Below are 20,604 nucleotides of genomic sequence, written 5' to 3'. Positions count from 1 at the left end.
TGACCCAGATGAGGTGCATTAACCAAATGAACCGCATCGCAAGCCATGACAATAACGCCCCCCGCCTACTTGGGGAAAAACCACACAAATACAACGCCCAAGTTCGCTGAAAGCAATTCGCAAACATAAATACGCACACAGATACACATTGCTGATGCACAGCCCACACGACGTATGCGTGATGGCAGATAAACTTCAACATTTCGAGAGCTGCGTGGGCCAAAAACAAAAGCAGCACTTCGGGAAGGATACAGGAAAGCCTTAGGAGAAACTAACGAGAAACAGAAAGCACTAATTGAATATTAGTGCTTAAATAATCAATAATATCTTAAGAGAATAACTAAAGAAACATAAAAAGCATTAAATAAATTATTTCTTCAATAAAAAAAAAACTCTGAATTATCAATCTAGCTAATAAATTAAATATTTCTATTATTTAATTTTACGGGATAAAATAATTTTTTTTAATTTCTTTCTTGCATTTATAATCCATATCCTTAGGACCAATGGAAGTATGACAAACACAATATGGCTACCCCATTCAGCTTATGCACTTCCGTTGATCTCTGCAGCCGCGATTCTCTATTTTTTTAAACCCACGCATGGAAATGCCAGCGAAAGAAAATTAATAGGAAAAACGTCAGGTTCATTTGCATATAGCATTCCAACTAATAAACACTCTAGGCTATGATTTCAATTAAATCATGACAGCAGAAATGCTTTTAACATTCCAGTATAGAACATAAATATGCAATGAAATGGTCCTGAGAACTATGTGTTTGCTAATTCTTTTTCTTTGAATAAAAAAAGGAAAACGTGAATTAGACAGGTCACATATCCTCTTATTATTGCGATGGACCTGAGAAAAGAAAGCATAAAAAGATGGAAGTCTGATGAATAGACGGATTTTTGAATGGCAGCAGAAAACCAAAAAAAACTAGGCTTTCCAGTTTTCCCAAATTTCGAACAGTCTTTAGAACAGAGAAAAAATTATAGTTAAAAGTACTGAAAATCAAAAATCATTTTTTTAAGCCAATTTAAGACAAACATGCTCTTGTATATCATTTTATTTTTTTTTTGAAATTCATAAAAATTTCTTTAAAAAATTTCTAAACCTAAAAAATAGCTCTCCGTGTACTCTTCATCACCACAATTAGGTTCTGGGTGCCTTCCTCTAATTGGAAAATTAATAAGCAAATCTTGTGGTAGATTTTCGGTATGTCCGTTCCCCCTTTCGGATGTGGGAGCATGCACAAATCGCATTCGATTCAATTGGCGCTGAGCATTACTGATTGAAAGCCCGAAACATCATCAGAGCTGCAACAGAAACTGAAGTTCGTAACTGAAACTGAAATGGAAGCTGGTAGCCGTAGCAGTAGCCCGGTTTACTTCCTTCGGCGGATGAAAATTCCTCGTTTGCACATGAGCTCATCTGAAAATTGCAACGCAAAACACGTAGGCAGTGCCAGTTGTAAAAAGGAATGGTAAGGGGATTTGGAGCCATGGCCAAAATGTTTTGGCCGTGTCAGAAAAACTTATCAAGCATCTCTCCAGCGGTCGGAGATGGTTCAATTTTCCCATATCGATGAAAAACTGAATTTTCAATTACGTTTCGAGGATAATATGGCACAAACCGACAGGGGAAACCTCAAAACCTCTTCATCAATTTGTTATTTTTGGTTTTTAGTATCCAGGCATGGCCTAAATTAAATGTCAATCAAGGTAGAGTATAAAAAGTATCAGGTATATGGCTAAGAATCCTACAAAGGATACTAGTTTCAAACAAAACAAAAATATAAATTCAATTAAACAAAAGCCGAAAATAAACTCATAAATCCAAAAAATATTTCACTTTACAACTAAAGACATATATTCTGTTGGCAGAAAGAGACATAAACGAAAGAGATGGCATTCGTGTGATAGAAAGAGAGCAAATGGCAGCGACAATGTGCAGCAATTACGAAAATAGTTGAAAACTATGGTAGCGACAACGGAAAAAACAGGAACATAACCAACCGAAAATAACGGTAAAACTATAGTAAATATTTTTCACCAAAAAAAGAAATATATATTGGTTGGTGTGTATGCATGCTGTGGCATCGTTAATATTTTCCCTGCCAACTGTCAGACAACAAAAGCCCACATCGCGCAACACGCATACGCCCTGTGTGCCAAGGCAACTAAAGGCCAGAAAATACAAAGTGAAATGGTTTGGGATTGGTTCATGATTTTTGTTCATGAAAATTAGGCAAAATAATTAGAAAAAATCAGGTCTACAACTAAGGCCTAAACTTGAATATTTTTAAAATAAAAGGCAATTACCACAACATCGTTAAAAACAACAATCCGGAAAACAACAAACAAACGCCAAAAACTTGTCTAAAGTAAAATGACCCACCAAAAATGTCTATATGTTTTGTGTGTTTTACAAGCGAACGACCTGTCCGTTGTAGTTATTTTTGTTCCTGAAATGTCCTTTCATGCGGTTTCTGATGTTGTTGCTGCTGCTGCTACCCCTGCAGGATTTCAAAATTGCACAAACATGGCCGGGACAAGCACCCTATACAAATTGCCAGCAGGCAGGATACCAGATTTAAAAAGGACTTTAATAATTGTCACATGGTCTTTGGGGTCTAATGAATACTACCAAAATCATTCAAATTAAATGACTTAAAAATAACCTATTATTACCCAAAAAAAAAGGGATTGCAAATGATGTAGGAAAATATATTCAAGTTCTCCTTTTCAGATGCCAACCTTTATCTTTTGGTTTATAAGTAAAAGTTTTTCGTTTTTGGCTTATTGCTAAAGTTTCTGCCGGTCCCATTGGCTGGCCTTTTCGATTTCAGATTTCTTTTGCCATGTTTCTGCTTTGGTTTTTGGTTTGGCCTTTGATTTTATTATTTTTCCATTTGCAGCAGATTGGCTTAGAACCGGCCAGAGGACCCAAAAGAGGGCTGTTTCTTCTTTTTTTTTTGGCCATAACTGCAATTCCCGTGGGCTCTTCGTTTGACTTTTTTTTTCTACTCTTGCAATGAGTTATTATAATATCTTGGACCCGACTTATAAAGGGCAATAAAAGTCATAAAAGCCATATCGAGAAATGGCTACATCTTGTTTGGTTTTGTCAATTATTTTATTCTGAAAAATATCCTAAAACAATTAATATGAATGCCAAAAACACTTTTACAAATATTTTTTAATTGAAACTATCAATGTGAAAGCTCTGGGAATTCTCGTATTCGTATTTTTCGGCCAGCCAGCTTAAAAATAACACTTTCCGTATTTGTGTAAATATTTTGATGTTCGCCCGAAAGCCATTTGCTTTGGCTTATAGAACACACGCATACACCAATTCTGTAGATTTTTAATTACCGTAGTTGCAATGGTCCAGCTGCCAAATGCAAAAGCCAAAAAAATAAATACCATTTCAATTGCAACCTTTTTTATTTTTATTTTATTTTATTTTTATTTTTTTTGTAAGTAAACACTAAGGCAACCAAGTCACAAAAATAAAGGAAAAGCTCCCAAAAATAATATGAGGGTAAACGCAAAATGTTAAGCTGTTTGTAAGCCGCAATGCAAATGCGGCTTTAATCAATTAAAAAATTTTCCACATGCAAAAAGTTTTCCTATCATCTGGCAGTGTGTGTGTGTTTGTATGGGAGGGCTGGAAAATAAGGAAAATCAAACACAAGGCAATCATACGGGGCGTATGAGCAACTTATGGGCCAGACTGCTCAGCCCGTTTACGGGGCCCTTTTTAGCCCCACTTTGGCTGGTAATGATGGCAAGGGCTTTTGCCCAAAAATTTCAACTTATAGCCCCGGTTGTTGCCGCTTCTGCGGTCTGTTGGCTTGACTTGACTTTTGGTTTTTCCCTGAGCCCGGCTGAAGCCTTCGCTGGCTTTGTTTGTCCTTGCCTAATGTTGCTCATCATCTCATTGTTGTTGCTGCTGTTCCTGCTGCTGCTGCTGAGTCTTATTTATGCGACATTGTCGTTGTTATTGTAACTGATGTTGCTGTTGTTGTTGTTGTTGCTGTTGTCAGTGCTATATGTATGCAAAGATAATAAGATAAATGTTCTCCAAGGACTGGCCGACAACGTCGTTGCTTATGCGAGCAGGACATTTGCACAAATGTTTTGTGATAATAAATATTACTCAGTGCCCCATCACGGGGACCGGTCCTTGGGCCAATGTTTAGGGACTGACTGCGGTTTCTTCTTTTGGCCACAAAACAACAAAAATTCCAACAAAAGAACTAAAAACTTGGCGGGACGACCTACGACAGAGTGATATTCCTAAAAATGTTGCATTTATTTTCGTATCTACGTTTGCGGTGGTGTCTCATATTTAATAAAATCCCCTCTGCTCGTAATTGAAATTTATTTTAAAGAGGCCATCTAGCCCGGTCTTTACTAATTAAAATTCCAACAATAATTCAAATATTTCGAATTTATTAGTTACGGTCTGAGTCACTCGTCCCGGGCCTAATCTAACTAAACTTCAAAACGTATTATTTTGTAGTTTTCAACTAAATTTGTTGTTAGTTGCTTAAAAGGCAATCGAATTAGGCCAACAAACTGAGGAGAAACATTTGAAAAGGGTGCAGACGAATACTGAAACTTATTTTCTAATGAATTTATAAAAACATTTCGGAACATAAAAGCGAAAAACAAATTTGCATAATTGACATTTTCGGAGTTTTTGGCCGAAAGCCGCACAACCAAATTATTTTTACATGAGCGAAATTTCAACCCATAACTTCCGTGTATTTATGATGAGCCAGGGTACATGAGTATGTTATTTAAACTGGACCAATTTGCGGTCAGCTAATTTTAAATGAAAAACTATTTAGTATTCTGGAGATCTGGTGCCCTAAACAAAATACGAGAAACCATGACTAAACCTATTATACATTGGCGTTTATGAAAATGGTGTTGTATATTAAATTTATTTCTGTTTTCTTGGCCATGAATTTAATAAGGATGGTAGTCGGTTGGATACTCTTAAAGACTTTAAATGAAACCAGAGGAGAAGCTGTTTTAGTAGAAGCCCCAGGATGTCGGAACGGATACGCTTATTATTGCCGAGTACGTCACAGGATCCGGCCATGTCCGTGCCGTCACTGGAGAGGAATCAAGAATTTGCACAAAGAAATAAATAAATTTTAAATTTTCAACTTAAACAGAGGCCGAGTTCTCATTTAAAGAGGTCTGTGAAATGAGACCTAAACTAAATTATCTTCAGGAAAAGGGAAACTCTTTCTTTCGTCCTTATTGTCTTGTCTTTCCGCTTTTATTTCAGGGCTGCTGGAAATGTTGTTTTAGGCAGCTCTTCTTGACCATATCCAAACAGAAATTGATTAACAAAATGAAGTGAAATGAAAGGGGCTCGTAAAAGAAAATTCGCCAACATAAACAGGAGGAGAGAAGTGGACTGAAATGGGCCATAAAACCAATTGGTCATCCATGAGGTCGCCTCCTGACGACCTCCTGCCGGTCACCCATTGCCAATGGAGTGCCAAATATACCCAAAAGACGGTTCGTCCGATGAAAAATTTATGCCTCACGTGATGGTCGCCAGTCAGAGACACAAAAACACAACATTACACAAAAAACAAAAAACTGAGAAAAACAGGAAATGCTGAGCGTGTGGAGAAAGGGAAATGAAAAACCGTAATCATTTAAATGAAATTCAGAGAAAGAAAAGCCCGGCAAGGAACCCTCTGATTATCTGAACCTGAGGAAGTGACTGTGGTAGTGGCAGTGGCAGTGGCTATGAATGTGGATGTGGAAGTGGAAGTGCCAGTGGCACCATCAGTTTAACTCGGACAATGAAACCAAGCGAGTGAAAAATTACAATTGTCACAACAGCAAATCGGTTTTTCATTGCTCGTCGCGAGACTTTTCACGGCGCATTGAAGTTGATATGGAAATAATTGCATGGAAATTCGCGCCACCAAAGAGATCTATCTTTTTGTTACACTTGCCACTGAAAAAAAATTAATTTAAAAAATACATAATAGTGAAAAAATTCCAAACTTATATATTATTGATTTTATGATATAAGCTTTAATAAATGAATTTATTAATTTATAAAAAATATTATAAAATATAGTATAATTTTTTTCGAGTGTCTACCGCCATTAATCTTCGGGGAGATCTTTTGAGTAATACGTATACGCCGCATTGGCCGCCTGCGAGTTTAATGAGTTAATTTTCAATTCCATTGGCGTGGCCGTTCAGGGTAAGAAGAAAAATGTAAATTTAGCACCGCCTGGCATCTTGCATTTCTCCCCCTGACCCCTGACTCTTCCCTGGGGCTTCACCATCCTCTGTTGCCGTTCTCATTAGCCATTAGAGCGCCATTATGCGTTGCATGTTTAATTATGGACCTTTGGGGAAGGGAAAAATAGAAGCTGCCGTGGCTGAAGTTTAAGAATTCCATTAGATAACAACTTTGATGACTTTCGAGTGGATAGCAGTCATTTATGGTCCAGTATGGTGTGCCTGCAATTCATCGACTATTGATTGCTGGATACTGATGGTGATTGCATGGATCTAGAGAACCCATTAACGACGCCATTGTGTGCGGTTTATCAAAGGACGATGGTCTAAACGTTTTTCTATTACATTTCAAGTGTGTTTAGTTCAGGCTTTTAAATAGTTTCAATAAAAAAATACACATGCTTTACTTTACCTAGAATAATGTTCCTTTTAAGCTTTTCAGCCTGGCATCCCAGTAATTAAAAAATATACGCAAATTACTGGACACAATGGACCCAACAACGGCAATGGCAATCATAATGATTGCACGAATGTAATGCAATTTAATGACCAACAAACAGGAGACTGGGGAGTTGGAGGGCATTGGGCAGAATGACCACATTCGAGCACCGGCAGGCAGATGAAACAGAAACTGCCAGAAGAGTTTGAAGTGTTGCAGATATTGGTTAAAAGTACACTTCAAATAAAAATTAAATACTTAATTCTGATAAAAATATAAAACAATCTCGACAGTTACTCATACACTCACACTTTCATTGTTTACTGATTAGCCAAAAGAAACCATGAACCTAAACAAACAGAAACCACTTTTAGTTTTAAAAAAGATTTCACGCATAGCAGGAATATATCTCGAAGTTGAAATGAAAAGCGAAACTTTTCTATTGTGTGTCCTTCTCGCTTTGAATAATTACGAGACTCTGGCAGATTTACCCAATAACTCCAGCTCTGTAGGAGAATTTGAAAGTGCTGTAGATCAGTGCTATGGTTTGTGATCCCCAACCGGCAAGACGAATGAGCAGTGGACTGTAGAGTAATATGTTCTTGTCAGTTTCGCTGTCTAATTGGTACTAAGAAAATTTACATTTGTGGAACTTAACGATAGGTGTGTGTGTGTGCATACATGTTGTGGATTGTAAAGCTAGTTGGTATAGAAAATATAAAGATGACAATATGGGATAACTTATAAACTATGTATCGATAGTCCATTCCTAAACATCCCGGGCCACCCTGAAACACGGTTTCTGAACTGAGTAGTTTCGCAATTTTCGTTATTGGCCGGGTTTTGAGCCGGATGATCCGGACTGCTCGAACCTTATTGTCCTTTCCTTGGAAAGTGTCGATCACCTTCGCTAGATGTCATAATGCTGGTGGTGTGTTGGACTCCTTGACGAGCGCAACGCTGCCGATCGAAATGTTAGGGGTTGTCGTGGTCCACTTAGGACGCTGCTGATGCTTCGCCTCTGCTGACAACTGCGAATGTTGGATTCGTCCACCTACTCTTAGCAGGTTGTCCTTGTCGATGATTGGTGAGATCTTGACCAATTGAGATTGGTTCCCTAGAGCCTTGTTTGCGCGTAGTAACTGGATCTCCTGTTGAAAACCAGCTTGAGCGTGTTGCAGCCACCGAATCCTTGCTGCCTTGATCTCATCGAACGTTAGAGAGTTCGATGTTTGTTTCGAAGATGGGTGCTTCATGCGATGAATGAAGCGCAAAACGTAAGCAAGTGTGTGTATAAGCTTCAGCCAAGATGAGTTGCGATTGAGAAGCTTATCCCATGGGTTGTCCGTCGTGACATTCGTCTGCGCAGCTAGGCAGGTAGTTTTGACTTCGTCTTGTATGCGTTTGTCTGAAAGAGAAGTACAGTTATGAGTATTGTTCAACCTTTCCAAGAATTGTTCCTGGTCCCTCAGCCATGAAGGACCCTTCCACCATAATTGGAAGTCAATGAGCTCGGATACTCCCAAGCCACGGGATGCGCAATCCGCTGGGTTCGATTTTGAGTCTACATGCCGCCATGCATGCTTCGGGATGGTTTCGAGGATTTCTGAAGTGCGGTTCCCAACAAACGTCTTGAGTTGGGCTGGTAAATACGATAACCATGACAGGACTATCGTCGAATCACTCCATGCGTAGATCGTTACGTCGTTGTTCATTAGTCCAGCTTTTATGGATTGCAGAAGTTGACTCAATAGAAGTGCGCCACATAGTTCCAGGCGCGGCAAAGACTGCTGCTTCAAAGGTGCCACTCTGGTTTTTGCAGCAAGTATGGCGACCGAAATGGTTCCATCGTCGTTAACCACTCGGCTGTATACCACCGCTGAGTACGCCTTGGTGGATGCATCTGAAAATCCGTGCAATTCGATTGTCTGTTTGTCGCTTTTAACTAAGCGCGGTATCTGGAGCTTGTGAAGGTTGTCCAGATCAGCTCGCCATTTGAGCCAGTTGTTTGCTAGTTTGCTCGGTAGTTCGTCGTCCCAATTCAAATTCAACAGCCAGAGTTTTTGAAATAGTATTTTGAATTGAACTACGATTGGTGCTAATAGACCGAGAGGGTCGAATATACGTGAGACATCCGACAACACTTGCCTCTTGGTGCAGCGAGGGTCTTTCGATAGGTTTACATTGTACGACAATGTGTCCTCTCCAGGGTGCCAATGCAGCCCTAGCACTTTGACTGGTGATTGTGAGGAATCCGTGTTATCCTCCGATTTGATGCGTTTGGTATTCGATACCCATTTCCCGAGCTCTAGGTTAGCACAGGACATCAGTTGGACCAGTTCGTCCCTGTTGCGTAGCAGCTCATCCTCACTATTTGCTCCAGTGAGAACGTCGTCGACATAGAAGTCCTCCAACACGATTTTTGCTGCGTTCGGAAACTCGTGCTTATGGTCAGCAGCTAGTTGCTCTAGCACTCTGACTGCTAGAAATGGTGCGCATGATGTTCCATACGTCACCGTGCATAGTTGGAAGTGATTGATAGGATCTGACGGATCCTCTCTCCATACGATTCTTTGATAGTCTCTATGTTTTTCGCTCACCCATATTTGACGGAACATCTTGACTATGTCCGCTGAAAAGACGTATTTGTACATACGGAATCGCAAGCACACAGCAAATAGGTCTCGCTGAATACTCGGTCCGATCGAGAGCGTGTCGTTTAACGCCATGCCTTTGGCGTCTTGATATGATCCGTCGAAAACCACTCGAAGTTTCCGACCCAATACGGGATGATGTGGCAAGTAGAAATTCCTACCCTTGGGAATTTCGCTCGGTGAGATTTCTCGCATATGTCCTAGCTCCTGGTATTCCCTCATGAACTTTACGTAGTCGTTACGTAATTTTTGATTCTGTGCTAAACGTCGTTCAACTGATTTGAACCTCTGCAACGCTCCTTGAAGTGTATCTGCGAATTGTGTTTCGGATACTTTAAACGGAAGTTCCACGATGTACTTGCCTTGTTTGTCTCGAGTGTGTGTTGCAAGAAAGTGTTTCTCCACCTCCTCGTCTTCAGGTTGAACTTCTGCTTTGCGATGTATGCTTTCCAGTTCCCAGAACCTTCTGAGATAAGCATCGATGTCTATTGTTGTTGTAAGTGCCGTAGCGCTGCATGCGCGTGATGAAAGCAGTGATGTAATTACCCATCCGAAAATTGATGATATAGCAATGAGCTTTCCTTTGTCGTCGTAGATTTTTCTTCCAGTTATAACACTCCAAACGTGTTCGCTGCCCAAAAGAATGTCAATTGGGGCATTCGTGCTAAATTGCGAATCTGCCAATTGCAGATCGTTGAAAACTCGAAGTACAGGCGCGTCAATGGTCTGCCTTTCCAATGATGATGTAATCTTTCCAAGCACGTGAGCCTGGACTACCAGCTGATCTTGCGAAATACGGGATTGGATGCTTATAGTGCTGCATCCCCTTGTAGTGTCTGCTTTGGTTGATGAAATTCCCGTAACCAGTATGCGTGATGGCGTACGAGCCAAACCAAGTGTTTGTATACAGCGTTCAGATATGTACGACAGTTCTGAACCCGTGTCCAATAGGAGTCGGCATGCAACCAAATCTCCCTTTGCGTTGCGAACGTTGACCATGGCCGTCGGCAAGGTGCTCCTGTTCCATCCAGTTGATTGTTGTGAATTTGCAGTGCCTTGTGCACATACCATTGCTGCAGAACCTTCTGCTTGTGCGATGTGACTCGTAGTCACCGTTGAGATGTGTGCGCTAGGATCCTCCTGATCCTCACCAGTTTGAGAGATTGTTCCAATAGCCTGTTGCGTGCGTTGCAGGTGCAACAGTGAGTGATGCTGACCTTTACATTGTCTGCACTTGAACGTAGATTTGCATTTTCTGACCCCATGACCAGGATTCAGACAATTGTAACATAGAGCGTTTTCCTTGGCAAACGAAAACCTCTGTCCTGCTGACATGTCCAAGAATTGTTGGCATCCATACAGACGATGCTCTGTAGAATGACATTTGCTGCACTTGTTTCCTTCAAGTACAACCAGCGAATGTGTGACCTTCCTTCCCTTGTCACCGATTGAGGCTGTAGTCTTGCCTCCGATTGTTTCACGCTTGCTGAGCTCTAGTTCCTCGCAACGTGCATCCAAAAATTTGAAGAATTCCTCCAGTGTGGGTGAGTCTGTCTCCACACTGCGCTCGATCCACCTGCGTCGAGTATCTGCATCCAGCTTCTCCAGCGTCAAGTAGATGATCCAACAGTCTCGTCCTGTTTCCTCTATGGCATCCAAACCACGCACTATTTCATTGGCTCCGTCTGACACCTTCCGTAATGTTTCTGTATCCGACCTTGTTGTTGTTGGCAGCTTCATAAACTGCTCCAATAGTGAATTCACGATATGCCGTGGACGATTATATCTTTCATTAAGTCGCTCCCACGCAGTGTTGTAAGCTGAATCCGTAATAGCCAAATGTCGTACCAGATTTGCAGCTTCGTCGATCAGAAGAGATTTCAAATGATGAAATTTGTGCGTATTTGTCAAATTCGCCTTGTTGTGAATTGTGCTCTCATATATGTCTTTGAAAGCTGGCCACTCTGAATAATTGCCAGCGAACCGTTTAATTTGAATTTTAGGCAATTCGCTTTGAGCCGATGCCCCTACCATTTGAGCACTACCTGAATTCGCCGCGTAGGCGTCTCCTCCTTCAGGTCTCGACATGTTTGCAGTGGCTCGATTTGCCGCCAACTGCTCGAAGAGTTGTTGTTGTTGTTGTAGCAAACTTATTATTGCGTCGTTGTTTTGCAGCACGCCGCTGCCGTTTTCACTGTTCCCAATTGATGGACTAGGTCTTGTACCTACCATCGCCGAAAGTAATGCATGCGCCCTTAGATATTTTTCCTCGTAGAATATGTTGTCATGCTCCGGATCCACATAGCCATCTACTTCGTCGAGCATAGCTATTTCATCACCAAATCTATTGAAGTCTTTCCATGTTGTGTTGAGATGCTCCAGCCGCGAAGACACCTCTGCCCGTGTGGCGTTCGAATGTTGCGCGTCCTCAGCCCAAGCCAAGCTCCGTGTGATATTGGCCTTGAGTCTGGCGCGCCCTTTTGTCAATGCTTTTAATTGCTCCATGCCGAGAAACAATTACAAATGAGAACCAATGCACAGAAAACTACAAAACAAATCCGGATGCGAAGGACCAAACAATGATCCCCAACCGGCAAGACGAATGAGCAGTGGACTGTAGAGTAATATGTTCTTGTCAGTTTCGCTGTCTAATTGGTACTAAGAAAATTTACATTTGTGGAACTTAACGATAGGTGTGTGTGTGTGCATACATGTTGTGGATTGTAAAGCTAGTTGGTATAGAAAATATAAAGATGACAATATGGGATAACTTATAAACTATGTATCGATAGTCCATTCCTAAACAGTTTGTGTAATAAAATACAACCAATACTGAATCATATTGGCATTCACCAACCTGTGTGGAACAAGAGTGAAGCCAGGATTAACGTTTTTCGGAATCGGCTAAAAAATATGGAAGCTCAACTGGCTACTTTTGAGGCTAAAAAACGCAAGAATAATCCGGATCTGGAAAAATACATTAAAATTGGTTCTAGATACTTTTACATTGAAAATATGAACAAGATGAGTTGGTTTGCAGCTCATCGAGTCTGTCGAGAAATCGGAGGTAAACTGGCAACCATAAAAGATGAAGAAGAACTGGAGCAAATCGACCGTTTGCTCGACTTTCGTACCGGCTACTGGCTGGGCCTCAACGACTTGGTTTTTGAAGGACTATTCCAGAGTTGGCCTCCTAAAGCGTTGGCCTGGATAGAAGATCATTTTACAAATTTCCCGAACGGCGCATCCGACTATGGACACAAAACTGATTGTGTGGTTCTTAGCGGAAGTGATATGTTTGATATTGAATGCGATAAAAATCGTTACTTTATATGTGAAGCACTCATTGATGATTGATTTTAAAAAACCCAATTAAATAAAATTGAGGAATTTAAGCCTCTAAGAACATTTATTGTTGTGCCTCACTTTATGCTCGTTTAGATAATAGTGTTAATTTTAATAAATGGCAATAAATGGTATACTTCTTATTTGTTTAGTGATAAGCCAAAAAATTAAACTTCCGGTAGGCTTACTGATACGTAAGTAAAAAAAAAATCAACGTCTTAATGAACCGAAAGCATTTTTAGTTTTGTAACAGATTTGAAACTTAAAGCATCGTCGGAATACGTTTCAAAACTGAAATGATTGCCGCATATATTTTATTTTGTGTCTTTCTCGCTTTAAATAATTACGAGTCCTTGGCAGATATTTCTAAAAGCTCCAGTTCTGTGGGAGAATTACAAAATTCTGTAGATCAGTGCTATGGTTTTTGTTATCAAATACAACCAATACTGAATCAAATTGGTATTCACCAACCAGTGTGGAACAAAAGCGAAACCAGGGTGAACGTTTTTGAGAAACGGTTACAAAATATGGAAGCTAAACTTGCGGCCTTTGAGGCTTCAAAACGCAAACCAAAACCGGACCTTAAGAAATTTATTAAAATTGGCTCAAGATACTTTCACATCGAAGAGATGCACAAGTTGAATTGGTATGCCGCTTTTAAAGCCTGTAGAGAAATTGGAGGAAGACTGGCTATCATTCAAAATGAAGAAGAACTGAACAAAATCAACGACCGGGTCGAATGGCTAACCAACTACTGGCTGGGCATCAACTCCTTGATTGAAGCGGGTCGTTACAAGACCTGGCCCTATGGAGAAAAACAAAGACCTTTTATAAAGTGGTTGCGTGGTACTTTCCGCGACCACGATTACGGCAGGAAATGTCTGGTACTCCTCGAATCTAAAATGTTGGATCGTGAATGTGATGAATATCGTCCCTTTATATGTGAGGCAGTCATTAAAGAGTGATTTGTAAAACTACATACAAATATTTTTCTCATACAAAACTAAATAAATAAAATTGAGCCACTTAACTATCAAGAAAATGTTTAAATAATAGTCCTAACTTTAATAAATGGCAATGCTTTGTTTGATGATAAGCAACAAAAATATACTTCCTGTTTCTTTACTGATAGGTTAGTCAGAAAAACTTAAAACCCAAGACGTACCGACAACGTTTTTAGTTTGGAAACATATTCTACGCTTAAAGCATCGTCGGACTTCAATTAAAAACTGAAATGATTACCGCAAAAATTTTAGGTTGTGTCCTTCTCATTTTGAGTAATTACAACTCGCAGGCAGAGTTTCCAAAGAACTCCAGTTCTGTGGGAGAATTCCAAAATGCAGTAGATCAGTGCCAGGGTTTTTGTAATCAAATTCAACCAATATTGAATCATATTGGCGTTCACCAACCAGTGTGGAACAAGAGCGAAACCAGGACTAACGTTTTTGAGAATTTGTTACAAAATATAGAAGCCAAACTTGCCGCCTTTGAAGCTTCAAAACGCAAACCAAAACCGGATCTTAACAAATTTTTTAAAATTGGTTCAAGATACTTTCACATCGAAGAGATGCACAAGTTGAATTGGTATGCCGCTTTTAAAGCCTGTAGAGAAATTGGAGGAAGATTGGCTATCATTCAAAATGAAGAAGAACTGAACAAAATCAACAAACGGGTCGAAGAACTAAACCACTACTGGCTGGGCATCAACGCTTTGGTAAGACGAGACCGCTACAAAATGTGGCCATTTGGAGCAAAACAAAGTTCTTTCATAAAGTGGTTGTATGGGTATCACAACGCCTTCAGTTACGGCGAAAGATGTATGGTTCTCCTTGAATCTCATATGTTGGATGCTAAATGTGATGAAAAACATCCCTATATATGTGAGGCAGTCATTGAAGATTGATTTTTAAAATTAGATTCAAATATGTTTCTGATATACAATACAAATAAAAAAAATTTAGCAGCACTAACTTTATGTTTTTTTAGATAAGAGTCTTTAATTATTTGGCAATAAATTGCTTTGTTTGGTGATAAGCCAAAAAATATACTTCCTGTTTCTTTACTGATAGGTTAGTCAAAAAAACTTATACGTGTTAAGGAAACAACAGCATTTTTAGTTTGGAAACAGATTTGAAGCCTAAAGCATCGTCGGACTTCGAAACTGAAATGATTACCGCAAATATTTTATTTTGTGTTCTTCTCGTTTTGCAAAACTACGAGTCGCTTGCAGACTCGCCGAAGAACTCGAGCTCTGGTGGAGAATTGCAAAACTCTGTAGATCGGTGCCACGGTTTTTGTAATCAAATACAACCTATATTGGAGCATATAGGGATTTACCAACCACAGTGGATGTTGAGCAACGTTTTTGAAACTCAACTAAAAAACATGGAAAGCCAGATAGCTGTCATTGAGGCTAGAAAGCATAAAATCAAACCAAACCTTAAAAAATTTATTAAAATTCGTTCAAGATACTATCATATCGGAAATGTGAACAAGGTTAATTGGTTTGCAGCTTTCAAAGCCTGTCGGCAAATCGGAGCCGAATTGGCAATCCTTCAAAATGATGAAGAACTGTCCCGCATCAACCGAAGGATCCAACCACGTAGCCAATACTGGCTGGGCAACAATTTCTTGACCAACAAAGGACGCAACCGGATATTTCCCTTCAAAAAACCAGTATTTTTTGGGGATTGGTGGTACAACGGAATGCTCTCCGAAGACGGCCAAGGTTGTTTGGTTCTCTACGAGTCTAAACTGTGGGATACTGAATGCGAGAAAAAACATAACTATATATGTGAAGCAGTCTTTGAAGATTGATTTTCAAAAACTGTATAAAAATATGTTTTTTATATATATTTAAATAAATAAAATTAAGAAACATAAACTGTTCGAAAATATTTTATTTTGATGTCAAGTAGTCGTAACTATACAAATAAAGCTACTGAAGGATACAGCCACAGCTACTGCGTGGGTTCTTTTTTCTATTCATATTTTAGCTATTTGATAGTTAATTTTGTAATATTGAGGAATGTTAAAATGATGACCAAGGGGATCTAACCTACTAAGTGGGCATTAATGACTTGGTCGATAAAGGTCTCTGGCCCTTTAGCTGGCCCTTTAGGGAATCAGCACTCTTTATAAATTTGTGGCACGGAGAACTTCGCTCAAATACTTTAGACAGGATCGCGTGGTTCTCTGCGTTTTATTATTAACCTATTCAAAATATGTTTATGTAGATAAGAAACTTCCTCTTAATATATAGTATACTTATTTGTTTACTGATTAGAAAAAAAAATGAACATGAGCTCCATAACGAACTGAGAGCATTTTTAGTTTCGAAACAGACTTGTAACTTAGAGCATCGGACGGAATATATATTTAAGTCTAAATGAATTCCGCAGCGCTTTTACTTTGTCTCCTTCTCGTTTTGAAAAACTACGAGTCGCTGGCAGATGTCCCTCAGAACTCAGACCAAAGCGTTATAGATCAGTGCTATGGTTTGTGTAACCAAATAAAACCAATACTGGATCATAATGACCACTTGACACAATTGTGGAACAAGAGCGAATCAAGAATAAGCTCTCTTGAGGATGGAAAACCAATGGCCTGGATCTCCGTCTTTTCAATTTAAACTTAAACCGGAACTTGATAAATTTATCAAAATTGGTTCAAAATACCTGTACATCGAAAAGGTGAATAAGCTGAATTGGTTTGGCGCCTTTGGAGCTTGTCGGGAAATCGGAGGGCAGCTGGTGATCATTCAAGATAAAAAAGAACTAAATAGCATCAACGACCTGATCGCACATAATGACACCTACTGGCTGGGCATAAATGACTTGGCGTACGAAGGAATCTACAGGACATGGCTCTCCCAAGAAAATGCCCCCTTTGTAAAGTGGACGCTCGGGGAACCTAACAATGAGAACGACAACCAGGATTGTGTGGTTCTTTTCGAAACTACTATGTGGGATCTTGAGTGCGTAAAGAATCGTTTCTTTATATGTGAAGCAATTATTGAAGAATGATTTTAAAACCAAAAAAATTGTTTTTTATTAATTTGAAATAAATATAAAATATATTTGAGTTGAAATAATTTTTTTCGTGTATCATTGAAGAGTGGTAAACAAAAGCAGCATGAGATATAAACGCCCACATGAACAGTTATCACACAGGATACAAAAGGACATGCCCTGGATTGGACTGGATAATGGGCTAGAGGGGGCAGATGAGCTGATAGACGAACGGCGACAAAGTGCGTTCACATAATAATAATGGAAATAATTTAACTTATTGGATTTTAATGGGATTACACATGCGCAACATGGCCAGTGCGGGTATTAAAAGTTGGTCAACTTCTGTAATGGCCCTTGGCCAACTCCAGCCCCAACGGAAATGCCAGCCGACCAACAATGATAACGATAATGATAATGATGATGTTGATGGCCTCTGGTTGGAAGCAGGAAGTACATGTGTATGTAGGTGGGAAAATGGGGGAGTGGTGACTGTAAGGTTCATTTGATGCTGATTGCTTTGATTGCAACTCGGCTGGACTCTCTATCGATTATTTTCACAGTATTGCAATCGAAATTTCAAGCTGATTTATGAGTTGTATCGTCCCATAATCCTTTAACTTTAAATTAACTCTTTTCTGAGATACATATCTGAAGGCAAGTTCTTACAAAAGAATAAAAAAAATGTCCTTTCGGGAAAAAACAGCCAAATTCACCCATTGCTGATGGCGTTTTCATTTCAAAACCACAATTGTCTGGCCTCCCTTGATGTTGGATGTTGGAGTTTGGATGTCGGATGTCTGATGCTCTGACCTACTGCCGGTAGATCTAACTTTAACCAGTTCCAGTAACAGTCAGTAACCGTTACAACTGACTGTTACCCAAAAAAAAAAAAAAACTGAAAGTAGTCCAACATCCAGTCGTCACTCCATCAGCAGCTACACTAACCACTGGGCTGGTTGCCCCAACACAAGGACCGACCACAACTAACCAACCACATCATTTCCAGGCACAAACTGACGGCAATGAGTAGGTATCCATCTGCGAGAATTCGAGTCCGTGTTCATGTTGCATGTCCATGTCCTTGTCGGTAGGATATTGCTGTTGATGACTTTGATATGTTTGCTGCTAGCTGTCCATCTCTGTGTATCCTTACATGTGTTACACTCCCAGGGATCCTGAAAGCAACAGAATAAAAACATCGATAAACGGGCATCAAGAAAATTATTTGAATGTCAAAAAGTTGATAAACTTTTAGCTTAAAAACATAATATTATGAAATTCACAAATTTTTTTGATAAATGACCTCACTTTTTATGTTTTACTGATAATCCCATAAACTAAAAATTACACATATTCAAAAAACAAAAAGTTCGAAAACATCCGGTTCTCGTCTATATTTTTATTGATAAGCCATAGAACGACTATAAACTCCGAACCATAAAACTGTATTTTTTAGTTGACGAACAGTCCTCAGCTTAACAGCTTAACAAATCACTACTCCTCATAATAAATATTAATTTAAAATGCACATCACAAGGTTGCTATTTTGTATCTTTTTCGTTTGGCACAATTACGAATCTCTGGCCAATTCTGCTGAAAATCCTGTTCAGCAATGTTATGGTTTTTGTGATCTAATCTTGAATCGCAATGGCACAGAAGTACAAGAGTGGAATGAGACCGAAACCAGGATAAAGACCCTGCAGGATCAAATAATTAAAATCGAAAACCAACTGGCAAAATCAAAACTCGATACTGAAAAATATTTTCAAATCGGCACAAGGTACTTTAGGATAGAATCCTTCCATTATAATTGGTTCAGTGCATCTGCATCCTGTCGAGAATCGGGAGGACAACTGGCGGTCATCCACAATGAAGAAGAACTAAACGCCCTTAACGCCAAGCTGGATGAAAAGAGCAGATACTGGCTGGACATCAATGACTTGGCCTATGAAGGTCAATTCGTTTCGTGGTCGTCCGGAAAGAGGGCTCCCTATCTCAAGTGGTGGTACGAGGAACCCAATAACGCCAATGACGATGAGGATTGTGTGATTCTCTGGAAAAAGGAAATGTGGGATGAGGATTGCTCCACACCCAATTACTCCATATGTCAATCTGACGTTGAAGACCTCTAGAATATATTCTTCTTTTGATTAAAATAATATGGATATTCTAAAATTAAAATTAACTGGCTTTTAATTTTCTTAGTGTAGTAACTCTTAGTAGCTCGGCCATTTTTATTGCGCTAACCGCATTTTAGCTTCATTTACAGTTATTTGCATATACCACACGCCCAAGTGCCCCGCCCACGCACCGCCATCGCAGGCCGAAAAACCACAAATTCAATTTTGGTTTCGAAGCCTACAAACATTTTGCAGAATGTTTATGTTCGTGTCCATTGTTACGAATGCACGCTTTTAATGCAATTTATGCGAAGTGTTTGCCCCGTTTTCGGTTTCCATAGACCGCAACACGATCTTTTGTGCTATAGAGCGGGTGGTTTTAGATACTCTGCGATTGGACTGTCACTTAGCCATGACCAGGCAATAACTGACAGTTCTAGTGGCCAATGGCCACCAATGTTAGGTCCTGTCGGCCCGATAATAATCATCAAAGGCTTGCCAATTTTGCATTTTCTCATGTTGCTTCACTGTCCCAGATGTCAATGAGTTTGAAATTCTGAATCCAGATCCGAAGGACACTATGTCCTTTGAAAAACACGCTCTTTCGACAAGTGATATAGCTGTGGTGAAAACACAAAGTTTATTCTAAAAATAAAAAAATATATTTTAACTAGAGATCAAAGAGAGCTAGAGCTCTAGGGCTCTCTAGTTCCTCAGCTACAACAGCTTGCAAAACATGGTTAATCTCTATTTTTTATTATTTACCCCACAAAATATCAAAACACATTATTTAAGGAACAACAAAAAAGATTTAAATCGCACATGTTGATTTTCAAAAAACATATAGCTCGCAAACATCCAGTTCTTGTGTATTTTTTTTACTGATTAGCCAAAGTAAGACTATAAACTTCCCCACAAAGAACTATACTTTTTAGTTGACGTACAGCCCTCAAGCTTCACTAACCCTTACCCATAAAAATATATAATATTTATTTGAAATGCACATCGCAAGTTTGCTATTTTGTGTCCTCGTCATTTGGCACAATTACGAATCTCTGGCCAATCCTCCTGAAAGTCCTGTTCAGCAATGTCTTGGATTTTGTGATCTAATGGGTCGTGGTCATGATAGTATCTACCAGCAAGAGTGGAATAAGACAGAGACTAGGATAAAGGCCCTGCAGGATCAAATAACTCAAATCGAGACACAACTGTCAAAATCAAAACCGAAACTTGACAATTTTATTGAAATCGGCACAAGGTATTTTTACATAGAAGAGGACTTTCGAGTTACTTGGTTCACGGCAGTTGAATGGTGTCGAGACAAGGGAGGACAACTGGCGGTCATCCAGAATGAAGAGGAACTAAACGCCATTAACGCCAAGCTCGACCCAAATAGTAGTTACTGGCTGGACATCAATGACTTGGCTTATGAAGGTCAATACGAGTCTTGGACATCCGGCAAGAGAGCTCCCTATCTCAAGTGGTGGGGCGACGAACCCAACAACAGCAACGAGAATGAGGATTGTGTGCTTCTCAAGGAAAATGTAATGCGGGATGAGGCATGTTATAATTCCTGTTACTATATATGCCAATCAGACATTGTTGATTGGTAGATAGATTTATATAATGAATTCTTTTGGTTAAAATAATAAAGATACTCTAGAAGACACACATTAAAACGTTTACATTTCAATAGATATATCTTAAAATATATTTGAATATTCTCTAGCAACTGAAATTTT

General features: G+C 39.4%; 7 protein-coding genes across 7 annotated transcripts; 6 read left to right on the top strand and 1 right to left on the bottom strand.

Moving 5' to 3' along the window:
* Nucleotides 1-7,647: 7,647 nt before the first annotated feature.
* LOC123257388 lies at nucleotides 7,648-11,889 on the bottom strand. The gene is made up of 3 exons (XM_044716225.1): nucleotides 11,614-11,889; nucleotides 8,856-11,127; nucleotides 7,648-8,741 (listed from the first exon to the last, which is right to left on the bottom strand). The coding sequence occupies exons 1-3, from the start codon at nucleotides 11,887-11,889 to the stop codon at nucleotides 7,648-7,650; spliced, it is 3,642 nt and encodes a 1,213-aa protein (XP_044572160.1).
* A 347-nt stretch (nucleotides 11,890-12,236) lies between these two features.
* LOC26514454 (accessory gland protein Acp29AB) lies at nucleotides 12,237-12,748 on the top strand. The gene has a single exon (XM_032451533.2). The coding sequence runs from the start codon at nucleotides 12,298-12,300 to the stop codon at nucleotides 12,739-12,741; it is 444 nt and encodes a 147-aa protein (XP_032307424.1). The 5' UTR covers nucleotides 12,237-12,297; the 3' UTR covers nucleotides 12,742-12,748.
* Nucleotides 12,749-13,256: 508 nt separating this feature from the next.
* LOC123257387 (accessory gland protein Acp29AB-like) lies at nucleotides 13,257-13,694 on the top strand. The gene has a single exon (XM_044716224.1). The coding sequence runs from the start codon at nucleotides 13,257-13,259 to the stop codon at nucleotides 13,692-13,694; it is 438 nt and encodes a 145-aa protein (XP_044572159.1).
* A 187-nt stretch (nucleotides 13,695-13,881) lies between these two features.
* On the top strand, nucleotides 13,882-14,696 carry LOC123257356 (C-type lectin 37Db-like). Its single transcript, XM_044716155.1, has one exon. It carries the CDS (start codon nucleotides 13,964-13,966, stop codon nucleotides 14,630-14,632), a length of 669 nt encoding a protein of 222 aa, XP_044572090.1. The 5' UTR covers nucleotides 13,882-13,963; the 3' UTR covers nucleotides 14,633-14,696.
* Nucleotides 14,697-16,066: 1,370 nt separating this feature from the next.
* On the top strand, nucleotides 16,067-16,807 carry LOC26514981 (accessory gland protein Acp29AB). The gene has a single exon (XM_014906904.3). The coding sequence runs from the start codon at nucleotides 16,320-16,322 to the stop codon at nucleotides 16,752-16,754; it is 435 nt and encodes a 144-aa protein (XP_014762390.1). The 5' UTR covers nucleotides 16,067-16,319; the 3' UTR covers nucleotides 16,755-16,807.
* A 1,312-nt stretch (nucleotides 16,808-18,119) lies between these two features.
* Nucleotides 18,120-18,911, top strand: LOC26515278 (C-type lectin 37Db). Its single transcript, XM_032451744.2, has one exon. It carries the CDS (start codon nucleotides 18,266-18,268, stop codon nucleotides 18,872-18,874), a length of 609 nt encoding a protein of 202 aa, XP_032307635.1. The 5' UTR covers nucleotides 18,120-18,265; the 3' UTR covers nucleotides 18,875-18,911.
* Nucleotides 18,912-19,795: 884 nt separating this feature from the next.
* On the top strand, nucleotides 19,796-20,544 carry LOC6498157 (C-type lectin 37Db). The gene has a single exon (XM_001962164.3). The coding sequence runs from the start codon at nucleotides 19,861-19,863 to the stop codon at nucleotides 20,473-20,475; it is 615 nt and encodes a 204-aa protein (XP_001962200.1). The 5' UTR covers nucleotides 19,796-19,860; the 3' UTR covers nucleotides 20,476-20,544.
* The last annotated feature ends 60 nt before the right edge of the window (nucleotides 20,545-20,604 follow it).

This window comes from Drosophila ananassae, chromosome 3R (genome assembly GCF_017639315.1).
Source record: "Drosophila ananassae strain 14024-0371.13 chromosome 3R, ASM1763931v2, whole genome shotgun sequence".
NCBI lineage: Eukaryota > Metazoa > Arthropoda > Insecta > Diptera > Drosophilidae > Drosophila > Drosophila ananassae.
Note: the sequence above shows the minus strand (reverse complement) of the source record. Positions and strands in the feature narration are given on the sequence as shown.